At 41.7% G+C, this 24,393-nt stretch overlaps 1 protein-coding gene across 1 annotated transcript in view; it reads left to right on the top strand.

Moving 5' to 3' along the window:
* LOC102964261 (fatty acid desaturase 2-like protein FADS2B) overlaps window positions 1-2,150 on the top strand; it is a 28,763-nt gene extending 26,613 nt beyond the window's left edge. The window contains exons 11-12 of the mRNA XM_007088836.3: window positions 1,068-1,193; window positions 2,099-2,150. Of these exons, the coding sequence (XP_007088898.2) occupies window positions 1,068-1,193; window positions 2,099-2,150 (178 nt within the window). The remainder of the gene's footprint in view (window positions 1-1,067; window positions 1,194-2,098) is intronic.
* The last annotated feature ends 22,243 nt before the right edge of the window (window positions 2,151-24,393 follow it).

Genomic DNA, 24,393 nt, shown 5'->3' with positions numbered 1-24,393 from the left:
TAGATTCCCAAGGACTTAGGAATTGGTGGTTGTTTTCTTTGCATGTGGTTTGTTGGCAAAACCCAAGAAAAATCATGATACTTGTGTAACAAAGTTATGTTGAAATTAATTTTTATTTTTAATATCAACCTGTATCTATATCTTTAGAGCCAAGGTTACAAAACAATCAACTGAAATCCAGTTTCTGTTGCAATTTCCAAATGATATTTGAAATACTTTACCAATAGGTAGTTAGATGCACATGTACCAAAGGAGAAAACGATAGTACTTTGAAAGTCAATCTCGGCAGAATATTCAAGGAAGAGACTTTCCTATTCATCTTTCCTCTTCATCTAAGCTGTATCTGTGATAGAGAAGGAAAAAGTTCTTATACCTATTCATGGGATTTTCTCATCCTTTCTCTCATGGTATTCCTTTAAAATCTCGGCAAAGCAAGAAAGCTTATTATTCATATGTTATCAAAGTAAAGTTTAAAACCTAAAAAGCCTTGAATAAAACCCATCTCTCCTCCCTTCTTATTCCTATCTTAGAACTTTCCCCCATATACCTTGACTAAAACTTACTGAATACTCACTTATTTATTGTACAGGAGTTAGAAGTATCCACAGAGAGAGACAGAGACAGAATTGGTGGGGGGGTATCTCCAGCTCACTAGGCAATTAATTGTTAAGTAATCTCTACACTCAATGTGGGGCTTGAACTTACAACCCTGAAATCAAGAGTTCCATGCTCTACTGACTGAGTCAGCTAGGCACCCCTCCAGCTCTCTAGATAATTCAGAATGGTAGAAAATCTTATACTTTCATATGACCTGGTCAAATTAACATATTTGATAGAGGTAATTCTCTTAGGTCTTCCCAAACATTAGCCACCCACAGGGCTTACAGAGGGTTGAGAGATAAGATTGGAGTGTTCTGGCAACAGATTTTGAGCTTTCTGGAACAGAAGTATTGTACAACGTCAAGGTCTGCATTGCAAATAGAGTTTTATCCAATAATAGGGAACAAAAACTCCTTCAAGTCGCTCCTTTGATCTAAGTTTTGTATCTCCTGTACCTGTTTCCCTAGTCTGTTTCCCACAATGCCACGCCATAATTATCACAAGGTGGCACCCTTGGTGAGGTCGCTGTGTGCCAAGCATGGATTGCAGTATGTGAACAAGCCCCTGTTGAAAGCATTTGGAGATATCACCAGGTAATTACAGAGTCTCTCAGCTCATAGCTCTCATTTCCCCCTCACTGCTTGTCTCCACACTATTCACTGGCTTGTGAATCACTTACCCATAAGCTATTTGTTAAGGGACATCTGTATGCCCAGCATGGACATGAGACCCTTCAGGGAACATCAACAATGCAATGTTAAAAAATAATTTTTACCATTTACCTACTGCCTTGTGGGCACTTCTTAGTGAAAATGCCTTGTTACCCTACTACTAAGTATCAAGCTTCTTAAAACCAGGGCTGCATGTTATTTGACTCTGTATTCCCTACAGAATCTTGACCTGCTTTAGAATTTATGTGCTGGGAGGGACTCTCAAATCATGGTCCAGAGTTGCAAACTACAGGCACTGCCTACAGGGTCCAGGGACATAACTGTATGGATCAGGGAGGGGTGACTGACCAAGAGCAGAGAAACCCACCAGAACTGAAAGTCAGTACTCATCTTGGTGCATTCAAAGCTCCACAGAGAACATTAACAGCCTATGATCAGACTTTAGTAAGTTTCCCTGTCTTTTGGAATTAGGAAAAAAATTGCCAGTGTCTTGAATGAAGCCAACTAGGCCAGGCCTGGCCTGATCTGACCCTTAGATGGTGCTCCAGTTACATACTCTTCACCACGCCCATCTTAATTTTCTGCCCTCCAGAGATCTGGCCCTTCTTCAGTTGCTACAGAACTCCCTGTCCCTTGCCATCTCCTGTCCTTTGTCCCCTTATCTTCTGCCTAGAATGTTCTTCCAGTCCATGGCCTCCCCTCATAAAACCTTGTCGATTTCCATCCCTTCTCCAAGGCTCATAAATGCCTTTTCCTCATCTTGGTCTTTCCTCAACCCCAGGACTCAACCTGTCACCTACTGATGATTTTGTTTACCTCTCCCACAGGGCCTTGAAGAAATCTGCAACCCTCTGGATGGATGCTTACTATGAAACATGAAGCAGAGCATCAACCTTGACACACATGTAGCTGTGTCTCTGAAGGGGGTTAATGAATGTGCAAGAGCTCTTTCCTGCTTACCTGCTGCTGCCATGGGCATACCTGCGGTGCCAGGAGTGTGAATCCCAAGGGCACATGATAACCCCCTCCCTGAAGGTTTTCTCTGCAATTGCAAAGCAATGGAAACACAAGATGGTTAGGGTACCAAAAGGGAAATGGGAGCCAATTTTCTTTATTTCTTCTATAGAATCTTGAACTTAGTCCTACTAATAGACCTAATCAGATCATCTCCATCACTGGGGCATATGCAAGGGAACCAGGCAAAAGTCTTACTGAGAAACTGGGTATAAGAAGAAGTGGGACAAAAGAGAGACCTCTGATGGACACTTGGGAAAACAGCACGGTTGCCCTTAGAAGAGAATGGTGTATTTAAGAAATTTCTGTTGACCATACAAATTTTTGCTTATTCCTTACTTAAATGTGTGAGCCTCTTTTTTCTCTAAAAATTAAACATAATTAACATTAAAGTCTCCTTAAATGTTTCAAGCTTCACTTTGGATTTTTCTTATTGTAATGGCATATGTGTAATTATGGTGTGTATGTATTTTTCTTCCAACTTATAAAATCTCTTAAGGAGCTCCCTACATCCAGGCCCAATGCCCACTGACACAGGAGTTAAGCTTCCATATTTTAACATTACTGGCCTTCTGCTAAAGCGTAAACTGGTCCTGAGTATAAGACTGATTTGCCTAATTCCTACCCACAAGAGCGGAAATACTGTGCCTTGCTATTGAGTAACTCTGACGAAGGAAAGAGATTTGTTTTCTGTAATGTAGACCCCAGGCTGTGTCAAGGCATTTTCCAAGCTTAGCACCGAGTTACGCATTTCTTAAGATAAGAGAGTTTCAATGCTAGAAGGATGAGTGGACACTCTCAAGACCATACTGATGTCTGGCTTTGGTGCTTTTGCTCCTCTGTTCATGGGGTCATGTTGGAGCTCACCCCAGCTGTGAGGAGGGAAAGCAAACAGTGTAAACTTCCATCTGCAGCTCCAGGCAAGTCAGCATTAGGGATTTATCTGTTGTCTGAAATGCTACCAGGAAGCATTTCATTCCCTCACTCCAAACCCTGCAAAATACTCTTTTTCTTTGTTCTTAATTAAATCCCCAGGTTCAGGAGCACAGATCTTGTGGCAGAAGTGAGTGTTATGACTTGAAAGAAGCCACTGGTGCTGAAGCAGAGGGAGCAGGGGCCAGAGAGGTACAAGATGGGGCAATGAAGGACAGTATGTGAAGTGACTCACAGGTCCAGGGGAGTTAACCATGTATGTCAAAGCCAGGAAAGCAAGAACTGGTTGGGGGGGGGGGAGGAGGAGCATTGAAATGGTAATAATATTGAACAGGGAAGTTAAGCAGAGGATAGAAAGGAAGAAAGGCTTTATTGGTTTTATGATTCTTTATAATATAAGCCCTAATGGATATGGCCATAACCCATATTCCACCTACTGGTGGATCTATAAGTGATTTCTCCTGCCGGAAATCAGGGCTGCAAGTGGGTGTGGGGGACAGTGGTTGTTTTCTCTGCCTCATCTGGTCCAACCCCCAGAGGTGCTCAAGTCCTGTTTCTCCTCCTGGTCACTAGAAATAGCAAGTTGACTTCTCCCTGGACAGACTCAGTAACTCAAAGGCATCCCTCTCTGTGTTGAGACCAGACCACTCGGCAGTTGCCTGAATGGAGTTGGTTACTGTGGGACTGAACACATCTGGGAGATTTTGACACATTTTGTAGGGAAAACATGTGAAATTAGTTCAAGCAAGTTGCTAGGTAAGAATAAAAATTTATGGTGGGTAAACTTTAACCTGCTTAAGGCGTCCCAAGTCAGCATAGTAGTCATTTTCATGAACTATCTCAACTAATTTATCTTCCTCACCCTGTGCCGACAGGTATTTGCACTTGGTGAGGAATGTGACTACATTTTATTACCTGTTCAACAAGCCTCTTGGAGGAGAACCAAGGCGTGTGACGTTCACAGCTTCCCACAACACTGAGCACTGAGGGAGAATCTAGATGGTCAGTCCTCAGGGTATTTCATTTCTGTCGTCTCTGCTCTATGGCCGCTTGAATGAAGGTGGCTTGCCGGGCCAGACTTCTGCGTCTTTAAACTAAATGACTCCTGAGAATTGAGTTACAGCCTTACCTGAAACTGTTCAATGGGTTTTTATGGCTCTTGGAATAAAGAGCCAACCCTCAGATGGCCAACAGACTTTGCCTACATCGGCCCCTCCCCATTGCCCTCCCCTACCTTGTACCAGACTGGCCCTTGTTTCCTCTGCTTCGGCCCCAGTGGCTTCTTCCAGTCATGACACTTGCTCTGCTACAGCGTCTTTGCCCCTAAGCCCAGTGTCTGAACCCCTCTGTCACCCTCCCTGCCCTCACTTCTTCTCTCCTGGTTACCTGCCACTCACCTGCTGATCTCAGGGCAGCCTCCACACTAAAGGCCTATTGTAAGTCAAGGCCTATTGTTATACACTCTGTAGCAATTACTACAGGTAAAATTGTACATTCGTTTGTGTGATTCATTAATTTGTTTGTCTTCTACCCCAGCCTGCAATATCCATGAGAGTAGGGAGTGTCTGATCTGTTGGAGACTCATAACAAAGATGTGTGGAAGGAAGGGAGGGAGGGAGGAAGAGAGGGAGGGAAAGGAGGAAGACAAGTATGTGAATGTAATTCTTTCTAATTTGATAGAAAGGAAAAAAATGTCATATATATGAAAAGCATTTCTATATTCTAACTCTGAATTATTAAAATTATCATCAAAACATAAGAACATCTACTAAGCAGTAAGTACTGAGCTACCCCCTTTGTGGACATTATTCCATTTAATCTTCATAATAGCCCCTTGGGGCAAGTCCTATAATTAATCTCACTTTATAGATGAAAAACTTGGGGCTTAGGCAGGCCAAACAACTTGCCTGATGTTATAGATGGGACATGGCTGGAGTAGTTTCAGACCCAGCGATGTCTGACTCCATAGTCAACCTTCATTAATTTCCAAGTCAAGGAATTCAAAGCAAAGGGGAATTAAGTGACATTAGTAGATACCAACAGTGGGCATTTCTGGAATAATTTCAATCACTTGCCAGGAGGTGATGGAATAAGCATTAAGATAGTTATCTTTTCACCTCAGCAGGAACAGGTGCCCCCGGGAAGGGAAGGCCAGAGTTGCATATGACAGGCACAGCACCAACTCAGAAAGGATTCCTGGTAAGGTGCCTGGGTGGCTCAGTCGGTTAAGCATCCAGCTTTGGCTCAGGTCATGATGTCACAGTTTGTGAGTCTGAGCCCCACATCGGGCTCTGTGCTGACAGCTCAGAGTCTGGAACCTGCTGTGTCTCCCTCTCTCTATGCCCCTCCCCTGCTTGCACTCTCTCTCGCTCTCTCTCTCTCTCTCAAAAATAAATAAACATTGAAGGAAGAAAGTAAAATATACAGAAAGAGAGAAAAAGAAACGAAGGAAGGAAGGAAGGAAGGAAGGAAGGAAGGAAGGTTCCTATTGACTCACTTCTACTCACCAGTCCTAAAAGAGTATCCTGCTCATAAAAAATTTCACTCGGGAGTGGGCAAGCTGAGATGTAAACTTTCAGAAATGATAGACACTGCATCAGCTGTAGAGGAACAGGATGAAGAAACGGATTTGAGATTTTGTGGTGATTTAACATGAATTCAGCCAAGGGAAAATTCATCTTCCCTGTGGCTGTCTTCATATGGTCTTCCCTGAAACCCTATTTCCTCAAAAGCACCATTCTTGTTGGTAAAATGAGGCAGTGAGAACTTGCACGCACTGTCAGTTGGGCATTAGGTAAGGGTGACTGGAATAGAAGTCAGAACCCAGACCCTAATTTCAGCTCCTTAACACCCTACAGTGAAATTGGCCAGGTCATTTATACCCTCCTACCTCAATCTGTGTAACAGGTGTGCCTAGTATTAGCTGGCCCGTCCATATCATAGCGTGACTGGGACAAAGGAGTAAGGCAAACGGAATAGTTTCATAAGCTGAGAACACCCATTCTGATGCTTATTATTGTTATTATGTTATAATGAGGTTCCTCCAATCGCAGACCCACCAGAAGCAAGAGGGCCATAGAGTCAGTCACACAGAAACACAAGATGGACAATCATTTTTATAATGACAGTGGCACCTTTCACCAAGTGAGAAGCTTATGAGTCACAAGCGAGAAAATGATTTCTCCCATTGCAACAAGTAACACCCTTGAGGCACTTTCCACATCTGGCTGTTAAATCCCCTGGGACCAGCCAAAATCACCAGATCTCAGGCTGAAGGGATAGCAGAGAGCCCGAGGTTCTACTTATGCCAACCTCTGGTTAACTGGGTGACAGCACAATCCTCACTGTTGAAAATCCTACCAGGGGCGCCTCAGTGGCTCAGTCAGTTAAGCGTCTGACTCTTCATTTTGGCTCAGGTCATGATCTTATGGCTGTGAGATCGACCCTTGTGTTGGGCTCTGTGCTGACAGTGTGGTGCCTCCTGGGATTCTCTCACTCACTCACTCACTCACCCACGTGTGCACCCGTACATGTGTGCTCTCTCTCACAATAAATAAATAAATAGATATATAAACTTAAAAAAAAGGAAAATCATACCAGATATAAGTATACCATTTGTTGTTTCATCAGGACATTATAAAGGACTGTCTTGACTATTTCCATGCTAATCATCAACTTTAAAGATGCAGAAAGTATAAAAGATCGAATATAAAACCTCATGATGGCAGGAATATATTCAGGTACTTTTTCTTTCCCAACAGTGTTTATGGAATTTTACAAATAGACAGCGATGTTGGAGAGAATCTTACAGTGAACATCTGAGTCTCTATCACCTAAATTCAACATTAACATTTTATAAAACTCACCTCATTTCATTCCTATCGTCTACCTATCTGTCTATTAGTCCATCTGATTTTTGCATGTGCTTCAAAGGAAATTTCCAGGAATTTACTTCGAAAAATAAGCTTCAGATTATGCAAACCACAAAGTACATTCCTCTTCTTCAGTAAAGAATTGGTGACCATCATGGAACAGCTTCACCTTTGAAGGGATTTTAAGGGAATTTTCCTATAAGGGAATATAATGCCTGTAACTTTCTGCAAAATTATTAACTCAAAACAATAAACACCATGCACACATTTATTTTTCTTTGTTTTTCACTTATTCATATACATTTATTTTCATCACTCACTTTCATTTGGCAATACTTATTGAGCTCCTACCATGCGTCAGGCATTGGAGAGGTGATGTGATCAAGAGTGGGTAGACTGGTCTTTGGAATTTTACATTCTACTGGAGAAGACAGTCAATAAACAAGTAAAATGAAGAAAAAGCAAGATGATTACCCACAAAGTACATAAACAGGGTGTTGTAAGAGAGAACGATAAATAGGGGACTAGTTTAGATAAGGCGGTCAGGGGCAGGTGAATTTGAGAAGAACATGAAGGAGCCTGCCATGAGATTCTGATGAGCAGAATCATTAGAAGCAAGTGCAAAGTCCCTGAGGTAGGAGCGAGCTACTGTTTAAAGAACAGAGTAGAGGTGTGTGAGTCTGTGAACTGGTGCACCAGCTTTTCCCCTCACTTACACTTCAACTTCACTTTTAATGGGTCTAGTTTGTCTTGGCTTTTCTGCAGCATTCAAAAATAATTTCCTGTTATTTGTACAGGTATGGTTCTCTCTGGGACATTTTCCCAGACTTAATTGACCGGGTTAAGTCTCTCTTGATAAATTCTGATCCCCTGTGCACCTTACGGATACAACTTATTCCTGCCTGTACACCCACTACACTCATCATTTTATTACTGGCCCACCCATTGTTTGGCATTGAGTGGGTGCTAGTAAATGTTTTCATGAATAATTAATTAGAGCTATGGTAGGTATGCCTGTGAAGTTAAACTGAGTTCACATTGAAACAAAATCTAAAATGCCAGGCTGGAAAATATATGCTCAGTTTAGTAGACTACGTGGGTCCACAGGGAAACTATGAGCTGGAAAGACCCTTCTGGAACCACACAAAGGGAAGATTGGAAGATGAGTGGCATGGAGGAAGGGAGACCAGTGAGGTGACTAATTCAAAAACCTGGGTGGGAAATAGAATGTGTATTCAGCTGGTGGGATAAATAATGACATGGAAAGGAATGAATGGGACACATTGTAGAGGCTGGATCGACGGGGCATGTCACGTAATTAAACATTAGGGAATCTAGACAACCAAAAGTTCACGTTGCAGGTGGTGACATTAGCCAAGGGCTGACAAGTGGAAGAGAAGCAAAAGTGAAGGACTTCTTTTAAACATCTCGAGTTTATGCTACTGAAGGAAAATATAAGTGTGAATGGCTAGCAGGTAATTGTAGAGAACACCCTTTGGACCTTAGAAGGGACATAAGGGCAAAAGATGCCAACTCGGACATGGTCTTCAGAGAAGTCTCTGAGAAAAAAGAGTAGAGGGAGAGACTTGATTTGACAGAGAGTCTCAAGGATATTTTCAGCTGAGCTGTGGGGACAAATACAGGCCAGAACCACCCCCCCCCCGCAAAAAAAAAAAAAAAAAGACATACACTGGGTCCTCGTGAGAAATACAAGGGAATGTCAGAGGCAGAAGGTGGGAAAGAAGAAAGGTTAGGGGAGCAGCTAGGAAACAAGTCCAATACCGAGAGAAGACATCAGAGAGGAAATCCTGTTTCATTTCGTGGAACTTTGTTCAGTTTGCAAAGTTGAGTTTGGCTCATTTCAAGAAGAAACGATATATCCAAGCTGAAGAATGTGCCCTGAACATGTTTCCCTTATTCTAAAAGAAAGATTTTGCTAATGTTTCCAAGTTTGTCAACATTTATAAAAAGTAGACATAAGGATTTGCTATTTGCATACCACCCAAAGTTTTTTCTGCAATGGCACAGACACAAAATTAAAATGTTCATCTAAAACACCAGGGTAAATGGATAAGATGCTCACTGCCCAAGAGGGCCCACCCTGGACTCTGTTCTCTGGGCCCCAGGCAGCTGAACTGAGAGATGAGGGGATCAATATATCGGCATATGAGGATGACCTCATATGGGCTGGAACACATGAGCTGGAAAGTCTTGGTCTACACCACCTCAAGGGACAAGTCTGGATTTCATTGCTATTCTTGCAGACAGAAATGGGAAACAGCCCCTTTAGCTGTATCATTTATTAAAAGATTGAGACACTGCCATGTCAGTTGGTAAATAGCCACTACTCTCTACCTAACTCCTACCAACTCCCTCTCCTTGATCCCCACCCCTTCTCCCAGGACACACACCCCTCATTTGGCCCAAAATGGAGGTGGGTGAGTGGGGTGGTGGGTAGTAATTTTCCATACCTTTTAAGGTCTCTCCAATGTACTAAGTAAGTAGTTTATTTGCAAAAGACAAATGTCCTATCCAAAATAAAATGTAAACTCCAGCCTTTGGATAATTTGAGCTTGAATATTTCAATGTTACCAACAAAATTTCCCAATTAAGCACAACGACCAAAATCACAAAATGTTGCTACCTAATAATGAAAAACCGTAAATGATCTTACTGTTGCTCATGACAAGCATTATAAACATTCTTAATAATTGCTGCTCAGAATCCAACTGTCATACTTGTGCTTTCTGTTCGGTATGAGGACCAAAAAATGCCTAACTAGCTGGAATTATTAAAGCCTGTAATTTGGAACTCTACTCAAGGAGTTGGAAAAAGTTGTACATGAGCAATTTGGGTCCCTTTCTCATGGGGACAAATGCAAACATTGACTTACACTAAAGAATTAGTGTTCCGACACATGATTTAATGGGGGCGTGACCAGGCAGAGCTGAGGAAGGAAGGAGGGAGGCTGCTCTAAGCCACGGTGGGGGGCTTCTAGCCAGAGGGGTGCAGTCACCAGAGTCCCAAACTAGGGTTCTTAAAAGTTACACAGCTACTAACCAACCATGTATGTGATCATGAGCTTGCCTCTTCTTAGAGAGAATCTCCTTTATTGATAAAGGATGAATGTATTTGAGGTTTTAAAAATACAATGTATGTTAAAATGATCAGAACGAGGCCTGGCACCGGTCAGCTCTCAGGAGTCACTGCATTAGCTTCCTGACTGTTCTCTTGCTTCCTCTCCTCTTCTATTAGCACCTTTGAACTTGATGTCCTACCTACCGGGAATCTCCCAGATGTTTGCACTAAAGGTACCTATTCATCATTCCAGTCACCTTCTATCCACTCCAATTTAGGCACAGAATCCATGTGCCTTCCCCACCCCACCCCCCGCCCCGCCCCACCACCATTGCCTAGATTCCCTAACCAGTAACCTGTTTTCTTTCCTTCATAATCTTTACACCATCTGAAATTATCTTATTTACTGGTCATCTCATCTCACTGGAAAATAAGTTTTAATACAGAAGGCTGGAAGAGTGCTTCCCAAAGCAATGAGTGCATTTAAGTATGTCTTTGTCATTTACAAAGTGGAAGGAGAATGGGAAAATGACACCGGGTCCTTGAGAGCAGATTTTTGACAGACTTGTCCACTGTTCTATCTCGCACCCAGAGCAGGTGCTGGATAAATACTTTTCTTGAAGGACTGCTGTTTTCCTCTTGAAGCCGCCCACCACATCACACAGTGGTCCTGCAGAGGGTGCGTGGTCGGGGTCTGGCTGGAATTTCCAAGGTCAAAGCCTCCAGCGGTATCCAGTGGAGTAATATTTGGAGAAGGATGTCTGATGCCCACTTCAGAGATAACTGAATCCAATCCAACACATAACTGTGGACAGCCGGTACTGTAGTTACCAGGTGCTGCGGTCACATGGAATATGGGCATGCCATTGTTCTGCCCCCAAGGAGTTGACAATTTCATAAAGAAGACGAGACTAATATAAAAGATAAAATTAAGATGGTCCAGGGCTGTCAAAAATGGTGGGAGCAAGGTGGGTGCCACTGGGCCCCTATGCAGGAGCTGCCCCAGTCAGGATGCAGGAGGGGGAGTCATATGGGATGATGGGGGGGTTGGGGAGTTGGGAAAGGGAGGATGGGTAACAGCAGCGTGAGGAAAGTGGCTGGGGAAGTCGCAGAGTGGGGGGTGAGGTGAGAGATTTGGGAGAAAAAGTGGGGCGTTGGTGGGAGAGGGGCAATGGGGAACCGACAAGGAGGGGTTCAGGGGTACGGGTCTCGCTTGAGAGGCGCCTCAATTGAGAAAAGGAGTTGGAAAAGCTGGAGGCAAATGATGCAGCGGCAGTGAATCCGCTTCCTTCTTACTGCGCATCTACGACTCACGATTCACGACCTTCCCATTTGAGGGCATGTCTTTCTACCCGGAGTGCAGACGTGTACTTGGGTGAGTTCCTGCTGGAGAATGGCTTCCCCACCAGCCCTACTACCTGGCCCAGAACCTGTTGTGTCTATGGATTAGCTGGAAGGAAAGGCGTCCCCTCCGACCTCCCCACATGCCCTTTGCCATAGATTATTGGGAAGTTCAGGCAATAATAATTATAATACTAACGTTTATTTAGCACTTACTGTGTTTCAGTCATTTACACATACCCTCACCAATAAATTGATACTATTATCTTCATTTTATAGGAGGGGAAACGAAATCACAGAGAAGTTAAGCAACTTGCCCAAGGTCACACGGTTGGGGGTAGTGGAGGCAGAACTTGAACCCAGGAGTCTATCTTTGTAGCCAAGTGCAGCTTAGGCCCTGGCCCAAAGAAGGCATCCCACTGCTCTGCCAGGACAAATGTCTTTGGGATTCCTCCTTCATCCTCATGTTCTTTTTCTGTTTTACCTCTTGGAGGTGGTGTTTGTTCGTTTTCATGGTCCTTGGCTAAGAACCCACCAGAGGAGGCGTGGCCCCTGTTTTAGGGGGTTCTGCACCAATCTTTCTGCAGGCTCGGCCTACAGGCAGATGGCTCCTGAGAAGAATCCCAGGAGATAGTATAGAACCAGGGGAACCAGCACCCAAGGAATTCTCCTGCTCTACTTTTTATTCATTTACTTTCTATTTATTTATTTATAAAATTTTCAAATGCATAAGGGACTACTATAATGAACCTTCATGTAACAATCGTTCGTCCTCCAAAATTATTTTTTAAGTTTGTTTATTTTGAGAGAGGGAGACAGAGGGAGTGAGGGAGAGAGAGAGAGAGAGAGAGGAGAAGAGAGAGAGGGACACACAGAATCTGAAGCAGGCTCCAGACTCTGAGCTGTCAGTACACAGCCTGATGTGAGGCTTAAACTCATGAGCCGTGAGATCATGACCTGAGCCAAAGTTGGACGCTTAACTGACTGAGCCACCCAGGCACCCCATGCTCTCACCGATTGTTAATGGAAAACTGAAGTGTTACTTCAACCTAGAAAGAATCTGACAGTATCTTTTTAAAACAAAGAAAATATCTTTAGTTCAGAATTTCAGACTTGCAAATTGATCTATGGAAATAAAAGTTCCAGTCTAATAGGTCATATAGTTAAAGATATTTATTGCAGCGTTGTTTAGGAAGACCGAGAAAGTGAATATTTCTCAATAGGGCTGTATCGTCGTAATTCCAAAATCTGTATCTATGGCTACATAACAAATTTCTACAAATTTAAGGGCTTAAGAACACAATTATTTTATTACACTTTTAGGGGTCAGAAATGTGGACACTGCTTAACTGTATCCTCTGAGATGCTACAATAAGGGTGTCAACCGGGACTGGGAACTCATCTGGAGACTCAGCTAGGGATGGATCACATCTAAGCTCCCCAATGTTATTGGCAGATGTCATCTCCTTGCAGTAGTAAGACTGAGATTCCTGCCTTCCTCTTGGCCATCAGCCAGAGGTTGCTTCCAGCTTTTAAAGGCTATCCACAGTCTTTTCTGTGTGGCCTTCTCCACAATTCCTCTCATAACATGGCAGTGACTTCTTCAAAGCCAAGAAGCCATATGCAGTTAATCAGTATATATAACATATTACATATACCATATGAAACAACATATATTTTTATGCCCAAATCACACTGCTACTTTAAGAGTCAGTCTCTCCCTGAAGTTTTACCAGTTTAGCACATGTTTACTGCCAACTTCTACCCCTGGAGGTAATTCCTTTTTCCACTGAATACCCACAGGGCTTTCTTTGTAGCAATAAATATTTTATACTATTTACCACTTCCTATCTAAATTATTTACTTACCTCTAAGATGCTCACTATCTTTTATAAGGTAGCTAAACTACATTGCATTTCTATGACCTTTCAACATCTGATATAGAGCCTCAGACACAGTAGGTATTCTATAAATATTAATGAATAAATGGTGATAAAATATAATAATATGGACAGCTTTCTAACTGGAATACATGATCTCATTGACCTTTAACAAAATAATCCCCATTTTCAAATTATGAAAAACCAGTAATATCTATTTTCATGTTATGTGACTCAGAGAAGTTTTGAACAGGTTTATTCAAGCCACGTAACTAAGTGATGGAACCGGGGTTTTAATTTCAATTCCAGAGACTGCACTCTTAGTTTAGATGTACACACATTTCATATTAAGCAGCCTGGACTATGAGAAGAGGAACAAAGTCCATGCAAATACCCTAAAACAGCTAGTGGGTGAAAACTTATGAACCTCATGGACTCTCAGGAGATCATTTGGGGTCATTAGCTGTTTTAAACAATCTTTTCACCAGTTCATAATGTTCTTCCATAAGGCCCAGCATGACCATCTTGGGCAAGTGGCTTCAGTTGCTGAAAAGCAGGGGGTCCATCCCTTAGGAGGAGTCCCCACTTTGACTCAACCCTGAAGGTTAAGAAATTCAAATTATAAATTTAAATTTTACAAGTTACATGAATTTCTTTTTTTGTTTAATTTTTTTAACGTTTATTTATTATTAAGAGACAGAGCATGAACAGGGGAGGGGCAGAAAGAGAGGGAGACACAGAATCAGAAGCAGGCTCCAGGCTCTGAGCTATCAGCACAGAGCCCAACATGGGGCTCGAACTCACAAACCGTGAGACCATGACCCGAGCCGAATTAGGATGCTTAACCGACTGAGCCACCCAGGCACTCCAATAAGTTACATGAATTTCAAAGTTACTTGAACATTCCATGTCTCAGTTTTTCTCTCTATTATAATGTTAATAAATAGTAAAATAATGTTAATAATAGTCCCTAGTAGTTCCTAAATCATAGGCTGTTGTGAGGATAGAATTAGTTCAATAGACATGAAATACCCGGTACGGTGTCTAACACGTAGTTCACACTCAGTAAACGTTAGCGATTAGATTGATCATTCATTCACTCAAAGCACATTTGTTGACAATATATGTTGTAAAAGCTATGCTAGCTGCTAGAATTGCACAAATGTATATGTCGGTCTCCTCTGTGGAGCATCTCAACACAAACAGATAAGAAGATTCTTTGAATTGCAAAATGCAATCCTAGTTACTGCAACAGAAGTTTTGAAATACTATGAGAGTCCAGAAGAGAGAGACTAACATTGGAAGAAGGAAATAAGTCTTCCCAGAGAAGGGAGCAATGCAACTGCACTTTACTTTGATAAGCCATGGAAACACAAAGGCCAAAGAGAATCAGGGAGGGATGCAAAGCAGTTGAAAAATTAAAAATAGTCATATCTTAGAAAGATCATGCCGAGTAACATTAAAAGTAAGAATGAGATTTATAACATTATACATTTTTTGTAATACAAAGCATGCATGACAACTTCCATTTTGCAAAAATACAAAACAAACAAAACCAACCAACCAACCAAACAACCAAACAAACAAAAACACAAAATGGTCATGCAATATACTGAATGGGAGGGCACAATTTAAAAACATGTTAAAGGGAGTTAAGATGGTAGGGGAACAGGGGAACCTAAAGCTTGCCTCCTCCCTCAAACACAGCTAGATAAACATCAAATCATTCTCTACACCCAATAAATCCATCTGAGGACCGAGAGAACAAAACTGTATATCTACAAGAGGATAAACGACCGCCTTGTGGAAAGTAGTAGCTGCAGAGATTTGATTTGGAGGAGATAAGAAACGCAGGTGCTGTGGAGGGGAAGGGACATGCTTATGGAGACTACTGCAAATTATTATAAGCAGCAGAATGCAAAATCTGGTTTTAGAAGTCTGCACCATTGCTTGGTTCATGCCTTGCCAGTTTAGTAGTGCTCTGGTGGGGAAGAAGAGTAGAGACACAGGAGTGGGTCCTATGGTCTGATGATCCCCAGGATCCCATGGGGAGAAACATTTGCCCTGCTTGGAGCGCATTTGGGAGTTGTGGCATTGCCTCTCTGGGGACAGAATTGGCATCAACATGCCGCACTGTTCCGAAGCATAGGAATGGGGACAACAGCTGCATGGTTATGCACTTTCCTGGGGCAACTGAGCAAATGGCAAAAGGGCGGGGAACCTTGCCACAGAGGATCAGTGTAGGTCTGTGCTGTGCAAATCCCTAAATTTAGGTTTTGAAATCCAGCCTCATGCCTGAGATTACAAAAACAAAACCAAAACCAAAAACAAACAGGAATATTATGCTTCCTGGCAGGTGGACAGCTCAGATGTAGACAGGGTGAAGACACGAATGTGAAGAAAGCTGGGGACACAGGAGGGGTGATTGTTTGTTTTCTGTGAGGGCTTCCTGAAGAGTGGAGGGTGTGAACTCTGCTCCAGGGATGAGAGAGTTGGGCAATGCCATTCCCCTCTCCCCACAAGCATGAGCACTGACCAACCTCAGTGAGTTGAAGAGTGCCACCAAGTGGAGACAGGAGCTACTTACACCAAGCCCCAAACCCTCTGCGCCCTGCAGGTGCATCTCCACTAGGGCAAGTTGGCCTGAGATTCAACACAACAGGGCAGCATAAACCCCCAGAAGACCAGCATAGAACCCTTGCATGCACCGCATATACTGATCATCGAGTGTCAAAAGCTTCAGCTCAACAGAAAATAGGATCTAGCTTCCATTTTCATTTTTTTAAATTCTTTTATTAATTTTTATTTTTTATCTAGCTTCTAGGGATGCAACAAAGCCATTCCCAAGAGGGAAGTGTACTTCAGTATAGGCCTACATCAAGAATCAAGAAAAGTCTCAAATACACAACCACACCTTATACCTAAAAGAGCTAAAATAAGAACAGTGAAGGCAGCAGAAGGGAAATAATTAAGATTAGAGCATAAATAGAGGATATACAAACAAACAAACAAACAAAAACTGTAGAAGAGATCAATGAAAGTAAGATCTGGTTCTTTGAAAGAATTAATACAATTGATAGACCCCCCCATCCATACTTATCAAAAAGAAAAAAGAAAGGACCCAAATTAAAAAAAAATCACAAATGAAAGAGGAGAGATCACAACCAACACTGCAGAAAAACAATTAGAATACTATGAAAAATTGTATTTCAACAAACTGGGCAATCTTGAAGAAATGGAAAAGTTCCCAGAAACATACAAATAATCAAAACTGAAACAGGAAGAAATATAAAATTTGATCAGACCTCTAATCAGCAAAGAAATTGAATCAGTAATCAAGAATCTGTCAAAAACACAAGGCCAGGGCCAGATGCCTTCCCAGGATTTGCTACCAGACATTTAAAGAAGAGTTAATAACTAATTTTCTCAAATTGTTCCAAAAAAAAAAAAAAGAAATTAAAGGAAAACTTCCAAATTCTTAAAAGAATTGTCACTACGATCAAGTAGGGGTTATTCCTCGGCTATAGGGCTGGTTCAATATTTACAAATCAATCAGTGTCATGTGCCACATTAATAAAAGAAAGAATAAGAGCCATACGATCCTGTCAATAGATACAGAAAAAGCATTTGACAAAATACAGCATCTGTTCTTGATAAAAACCCTCAACAAAGTAGGGACAGAAGAAACATACCTCACCATCATAAAGGCCATATATGAAAGGCCCACAGCGAATAGCATCCTCAATGGGAAAAAAATGAAAAACTTTTCCCCTATGGTCAGGAACAAGACAGGGATGTCTACTCCCACTATTACTATTTAACACAGCACTGGAAGTCTTAGCCTAATCAATCAGACAACAAAAAGAAATAAAACACATCCAAATTGACAAAGAAGAAGTCAAACTTTCATTATTTGCAGACAACATGACACTTTATGTAGAAAACCCAAAAGACCACCAAAAAATTTCTAGAACTAATACATGAATTAAGCAAAGTTGCAGGATATAAAATCAACATTTAGAAATTGGTTCCATTGCTATCCACCAATAATGAAGAAGCAGAAAAAGAAATCAATGAATTAACCCAATTTACAATTGCACCAAAACAGTAAGATACTTAAAAATAAACCTAACCAAAGAGGTAAAAGATATGTAGTCTGAAAACTATAGAACACTTATAAAAGAAACCGATGAGGATGTGAAGAAATGGGAAAAAAATTCCATGCTCACAAATTGGAAGAACAAACATTGCTAAAATATCTAGGGTACCCAAAGTAATCTACACATTTAATGCAATCCCTATCAAAATACCAGCAGCATTTTGTGCAGAGCTAGAAGAAACAATTCTAAAATTTTTATGGAACCACAAAAGACCCCGAATAGCCAAAGCAATCCTGAAAAAGAAAAGCAAAGCTGGAGTCATCACAATTCTGGACTTCAATCTGTATTACAAAGCTGTAGTCATGAGGACAGTATGGTACTGGCACAAAAACAGACACATACATCAATGGAACAGAATAGAAAATCCATAAATGGACCTATAACCATATAGTCAACCAATCTTTGACAAAGCAGGAAAGAAATGGAATGGAAAAAGCCAGCCTCTTCAACAAATGATGTTGGGAAAACTGGATAGTGACATGCAAAAGAATGGAACTGGACCACTTTCTTACACCATACACAAAACTAAATTCAAAATGGATGAAAGACCTAGATGTAAGATAGGACCATCAAAATCCTAGAGAACAGAGGTAGCAACCACTCTGACCTTGACCAGAGCAACTTCTACTAGACATATCACTGAAGGCAAGGGAAACAAAGGCAAAAATGAACTATTGGGACTTAAGCAAGATAAAAAGCTTCTGCACGGTGAAGGAAACAATCAACAAAACCAAAAGGCGGCCTATGGAATGGGAGAAGATATTTGCAAATGACATACTTAATAAAAGGTTAATATCCAAAATGTATAAAGAACTTAGCAAATTCAACACCCAAGAAACAAATAATCCAGTGAAGAAAGGGGCAGAAGGCGTGAATAGACACTTTTCCAAAGGAGACGTCCAGATGGCTACAGGACACATGAAAATATGCTCAATATCATCCATCGTCATGGAACTGCAAATCAAATCCATGATGAGATACAGCCTCACATCTGTCAGAATGGCTAATATGAACAACACAAGAAACAACCAGGGTTGGCAGAGACACGGAGAAAGGGGAACCCTCTTGCACTGTTGGTGGGAATGCAAAGTGGTATAGCCACTCTAGAAAACAGGGCAGAGGTTCCTCAAAACATTAAAAATAGAACTACCTTATGATCCAGCAATTGTACTACTAGGTATTTATCCAAAGGATACTAAAATACAGATTCAGAGGAGCACCTGCATCCTGATGTTTATAGCTTTATTATCAACTAAAGCCAAACTATGGAGAGAGCTCAAATATCCATTAACTAATGAGTGGATAAAGAAGAAGGGGTATATATATATACAATGGAATATTACTCGGCCATCAACAGGGATGCAATCTTGCAGTTTGCAATAACATGGATGGAGCTAGAGAGTATAATACTCAGCAGAATAAGTCAGTCAGAGAAAGACAGCACATAATTTCATTCATGTGTGGAATTTAAGAAAAAAACACACAGATGAACATTAGAGAGGGAAAAAGAGACAGGGAAACAAACCTTAAAAGCCTCTTAATGATAGAGAACAAACTGAGGTTTGCTGGAAGGAGTTGGCTAGGGGATGGGCTAGATGGGTGATAGAAATTAAGGGGGGGGGGCTTATAATAATGAGCCCTTTGTGTTGTATGTAAGTGATGAATCATTGAATTCTACTCCGGAAACCAATATTGCACTGTACGTTAACTAACTAGAATTTAAACAAAAATTTGAAAAGAAATGTTCCATAGTATAAGGCAATTTTGTATTTTAGTTAAGTGGTCCTAAAACAAACAAACAAAAATTAATGCTCTTTAAAAAAAAAGCATGCATAAAATTTAAAGAGACAGAAAACACATCATGAACACCCAATGGTGATTTTGCATCATCAGCGAGGGGTGGGGTTGGGGGAGCAAAGACCAAACAAAATATGCAGAAATTTGCCAGCGAACATTGCATCTGAAATTCTGGAAGGGTCAGATCACAGTTGGTAAAAAAAAAAAAAAAAAAAAAAAAAAAAAAAAGCATCACGTTATTTGATATGAATTCTCAAAGGTAAAGTTATGAGCAGTGTGCACACGTGCACAACACGCACGGACACACAAGTTTAAATGTCCGAATGGGACGTCAGGAAAACAGGAGCTTCAAGCCTGAACTAGCCTACCTGGCCCACTTACGCAATTATAAACTGGTGCCCCTTCCCCTGGACAAACTCAGTAGTAACAAAGCACACAGATCACAGCAAGCAGAGTGGAAGCTGGATGTCGGCACCACGAATGCCCTCAAGCAGGGCACTCTTGCTCAGGATGCAGCTACACAACCCTACTAGAAGGTCCTGCAGATCAAGCCTCCAGAAAAATCCTGAGCAGCCCTAACCCACACACACCACGGAGAAGCAAAGGCACAGAAGGTACAGATAGTCAGAGCGCCCCCTTCTGGCATATCCAGGAGCACTGAGCCTCAGAGGGGGAACGTTGCCAATATCAGCCTCCCAAGTCAGAGCATTTCCTGCACTTGGGAAAGACTGTCTCTTGCAATGGGAGATAACATCCCATCATCTTCAAATGGAATGTCTACGGTGCTGCTCTAGGAATTCCCATGACTTTTTTAACTTCAAATCATTTTCCCCCTGGCCAAGACAATGTAACCCATACTCTGCCTTTCTTCCTCTGGCCTAGGATCTTTATGGAGAAGCTACACCCTCATTCTAAACTGGAAAGCATGGGTGGATGTTAACATGTGGCAAAGGGAGAAGAGGTAATGGGAAGAAATGGAAGATGAGATATGGAGGGATTAAAGGAATAAGCAGCCTGAAGTGGTAAAGAACAAATCCTAATCAAAGTGGTTTCTTAATACAAAAGATTAAAAATCTGAAAAGGACTTTTACATCCATTTTACATCCATAAGTTAATGGGATCTTTGCAACAATCCTGAAGAATCAATATTAAAATCATGAGTAGTGCTGGAGGGGGAAGAAGGGACATCACGAAGGGTGAGATGGGAGGGATTAAATCTCAAGGTGGGGAGGCCATGGCCGGCTCCTTACCAGAGGAGAAAGCATTTTTAACCATAGAAGGACATAGCAGGCAATCAGACATTGCTAATAGGGTTGTAACTTTGCAGACAAATGGATCTGGATTCCAGCCAGCTAGAGATTTGGAAAGTCCATAGTCATTCTGAGCTTATTTTCTTATTTACAAAAGGAGATATAATAATACCCACATCATAGGGTTACTTGGAGGGATAAATGTTTACAAAGTGCCTATAACCATTCAATAAATAGAAGCTACTATTCATTCATGTACTCAATATTACTGAATGCTTTTTTGAGTCCATCACTGATCCAAGCCCAGGGTATAATGTTTGGCAAGAGACAGACACGGTAATTGTCCTCATGAAACATACAGTCTTGTGGGGTACACAGGCAACAGTAGAATAATTGCCAAAATAGGTATTAATCATAAATTACTCTAAGTCACTCTATCCTACTACATTTTCACTGTCTCTCATGTCTCATGTCCTTCCTTCTTTAGCTTACCTTCCATGGTCAATCACCATTGCAATCCTCCGGGAACACAAGTTCAACACCTTTGTCCCTCTCTTGCTTTGTCATATTCACTTGGTTAAAGCAAAGCTCTAATCCGACCCGCTGGACCCTCTGCACCGTTACCTATTCAATTAACAGAAACACAGGCTACCATGTTGGCTGGTCCCACTCTATCCTCTCACCGTCCCAAAGCCCCTGCTGCTATCTGGCAACCACACTGCGTGTCCTCAGTCCATCCGCTCTCTTAGCCAACTGTTTCATCCCATCTCTTCTCTCCTCCAACCTCTAACATGACTGCCCCATCCTTCCTCATAGCTAGAGAATCTGGTTATGTCACAGAGAAAATCAAAAAGAACTTCTGCAATTTTTCTTGACCAAATCTTACCCGCCTGCCTGATTCTCTGTCCATCTACTCCTACCATCCCTCCCACGCTCACGCTCCTATTTAAAGCTAACCTATTTGCACGCCAAATCCCATCTCTTCTTGCCTAGTCATGAACATCGTTGTTGGCATTTTCTCCTTCCTCTTTTACAGCTTCAGCTTCCCCCTTCCTCCTGGACCATTCCCATCAGCATCCAAATGTGCAGCTCTTTCTCCCAATATTAATATAACACACACACACCCAAAATCCTTACTGGTCCATCCCTTTTCTTCTTTTTACAGCAAAACTCACCGAAAGAGTTGTCTAAACTCACTGTGTCTAAATTTTTTTCTTCCCATTCCCACTTAAATCTACTCCAAACAAGTTTTTGTCACAACCGCTTTTCTCAAGATCACCAGTGACTTCATGTGGCTAATTGCAATGCTCAGTCCTCAGTCCTGAGCTTACCTCACCTTTCATTAGCACTTAACACAGTTGGTGATTCTCTTATACCCCAAACACTTTCTTCACTTGGCCTCCAGTTGCCTGGTTTTTCTCTGACCTCCCTAGCTGTTCAACCTGCTTCACTGGTTCCTCCATATGTCCTTGACCTCTAAGTGAAAGAGAGTCCTAGGGATCAGTCCTTGAATCTCTATTTTTATCCATAGGCATTCGTGGTGGCTTTAATACCATTTAATACCATCGATGCCCATGACTTCCAAACTCATATGTCTAACCCAGATCTCTCCCCCTTTTGAGTAATTGTACTCAACAATTACTCTACACCTCTACTGGAGTATCTAATGGATGTTTCAAATTTAACATAAATATTGCAAATCCCCAGATAGTCCCCCTAAAACCTGTCCCTCCTGCACCATTTCTGATCTCATTTAACAGTGGATCCATGTTTCCAGTGTCTCAGATAAAACACACTGGGGTCATCCTTAAGTCTTATCTTTCCCCACATTCAAAGTGTCAGAACCTCCTCTCAGATACAGTCTCTTCTTTTGCCTATATCTTCAAGATATATCCTGAATTCTATTGCTTCCCACCATTTCCTCTGCTATGACCCTGATTTCAGCCAAGCTACAATCACTTCTCCTTCTGTATCTTTGTAATAATCGCCTAACTTATCTCCCTGCTTCTGTATGTATCCTCCTGCAAGCTATTCCCCACACAGGAGCCAGAGGAGCATGCTAAAACAAGTCAGATCTTGTCTCCCTCTCTCTGCTCAAGACCCTCCAATGGGTCCTAAGCCAAGCTCCTTACCACATGCTCCAGGGCTACAAGGCTGACCCTATCACCTCTTTAACCCCAGCACCAACCACCCCATGTCCCTCACTCCATTCCAGCCATCCTGGCCTCTTGCAACTTTTCCAAAATGCCAAACTTGCCTCTGCCCCTGGATCCTTACCCTGGCTGTATTCCCTCTGCCTGCAATTCTCCCAGATATTGGTCGTCCTCACTCCCTCACTTCCTCCAGGTCTTTACTCAAATGTTGGCTTCTCACTGAGGCTTGTCCTGTATACCTCACCTAAAATTCACCCTCATATACACACATTCCCTTACTCCTGTCCTCACCTTTTATTTTCCTCTTTCAGAGGAGGAAAATTACTATAATTTACTATGTATATTTGTTTTGAATTAAACTATGAGCTTGATGAAGACAGAGATGCTTGCCTGTTTCCCTTATTACCATCTATCTGGAGCCTAGAACAGTATTTAGTGCACAGTAACTTTGAAGGAATGAATGAATGAATGAATATGGAACCTGAGTTTCCAGTAACTTTAGTAATTTCTCCCAATTACAAATGTGACAACTAGTAAGTGTCACAGCTACAACACAAGCCTCTTCTCAGGACGCCCATGTTTTCAAGATGGTGACCTTCCCAAACCAGGATAGAAAACTCTCCATCCCTGTTTGGAAGAGGCTGCCCAAGATTCCCATTCTTCCTGAATTCTCGTAAAATATTTATAATCCTATGAAATAAGTTTTCCCGGTGCTCCTGCTAGGACTTATTATTCATTTAATTAATGTCGATCCAAACAGACAGAAGAAGAGTTGCTGCCCTATGAATAAAGAAGCACATAAACAGCTCCCTAAGTTCCAAGTTGCAATTAGCAATTCTAGGGAGCAAAGTGACTTTATATACACCAAGACAGCCATTACCAACTCTGCTATAAGTACTACACCCACAGAGAAGACCAGGCCTTATCTCAATTCACAAGGCCACCACGAAACGAAAATCCATTCGTGGAAATTGAACTTGATATAGCTCTCCCCTTCAGGGCACCATTATCTAGAAATTCAGTGTCCTGACTGGCCTGGGAATTTTATATTAAGCTGATAGAATTTCCACATTTGCTGAGCGCTAAACTGTATGCAAGGCAGTCTATTCTGTTGAGAGACGGGTATAAGATAAAAATAAGAAAATAATACCATTTTGAAATGTATTATGTGTTGAACTAAGAGCTTGATAATCAGTATATCATTTAATCCTTGCAGCAATTCTGCAACATGGTATAATGTCCACGTTATGACTAGGAGCTAAGTCAGCTCATCTTCCTCCAGGCCATAGACAAATAAATACCACAGTGGAAATTCCAATCCAATTCCCTCTGACTCCATGTGTCCTTACCTAGTATGCCAGACCAGCTTTAGCTAAGATGGTTAAGAAGTTAAGAGGGGGTAAAGTTCAGACTCACCCCTTGTTCCCAGAAGCTGAGATTTCCAACAGAAAAACATCTACCTCTGATTTTTTGTGTGTGCTGATCACTGTAATGATACCTGTCAGGGAAAACATGTATCCTCTATGTATAAGACATTTGAATTATGTTTGAATTATAGGAAAGGTTAGAAGACTGATATGAGGTAAAGGCAATCCCAAGGGGAAGAGACCTAACCTGAAAAAAGAGAAAATCTTGAATTGACTA

Source organism: Panthera tigris, chromosome D1 (assembly GCF_018350195.1).
Source record: "Panthera tigris isolate Pti1 chromosome D1, P.tigris_Pti1_mat1.1, whole genome shotgun sequence".
In the NCBI taxonomy this organism is placed as follows: domain Eukaryota; kingdom Metazoa; phylum Chordata; class Mammalia; order Carnivora; family Felidae; genus Panthera; species Panthera tigris.
The sequence above is the reverse complement of the archived record's forward strand: the minus strand, read 5'-3'. Positions and strand labels throughout refer to the sequence as shown.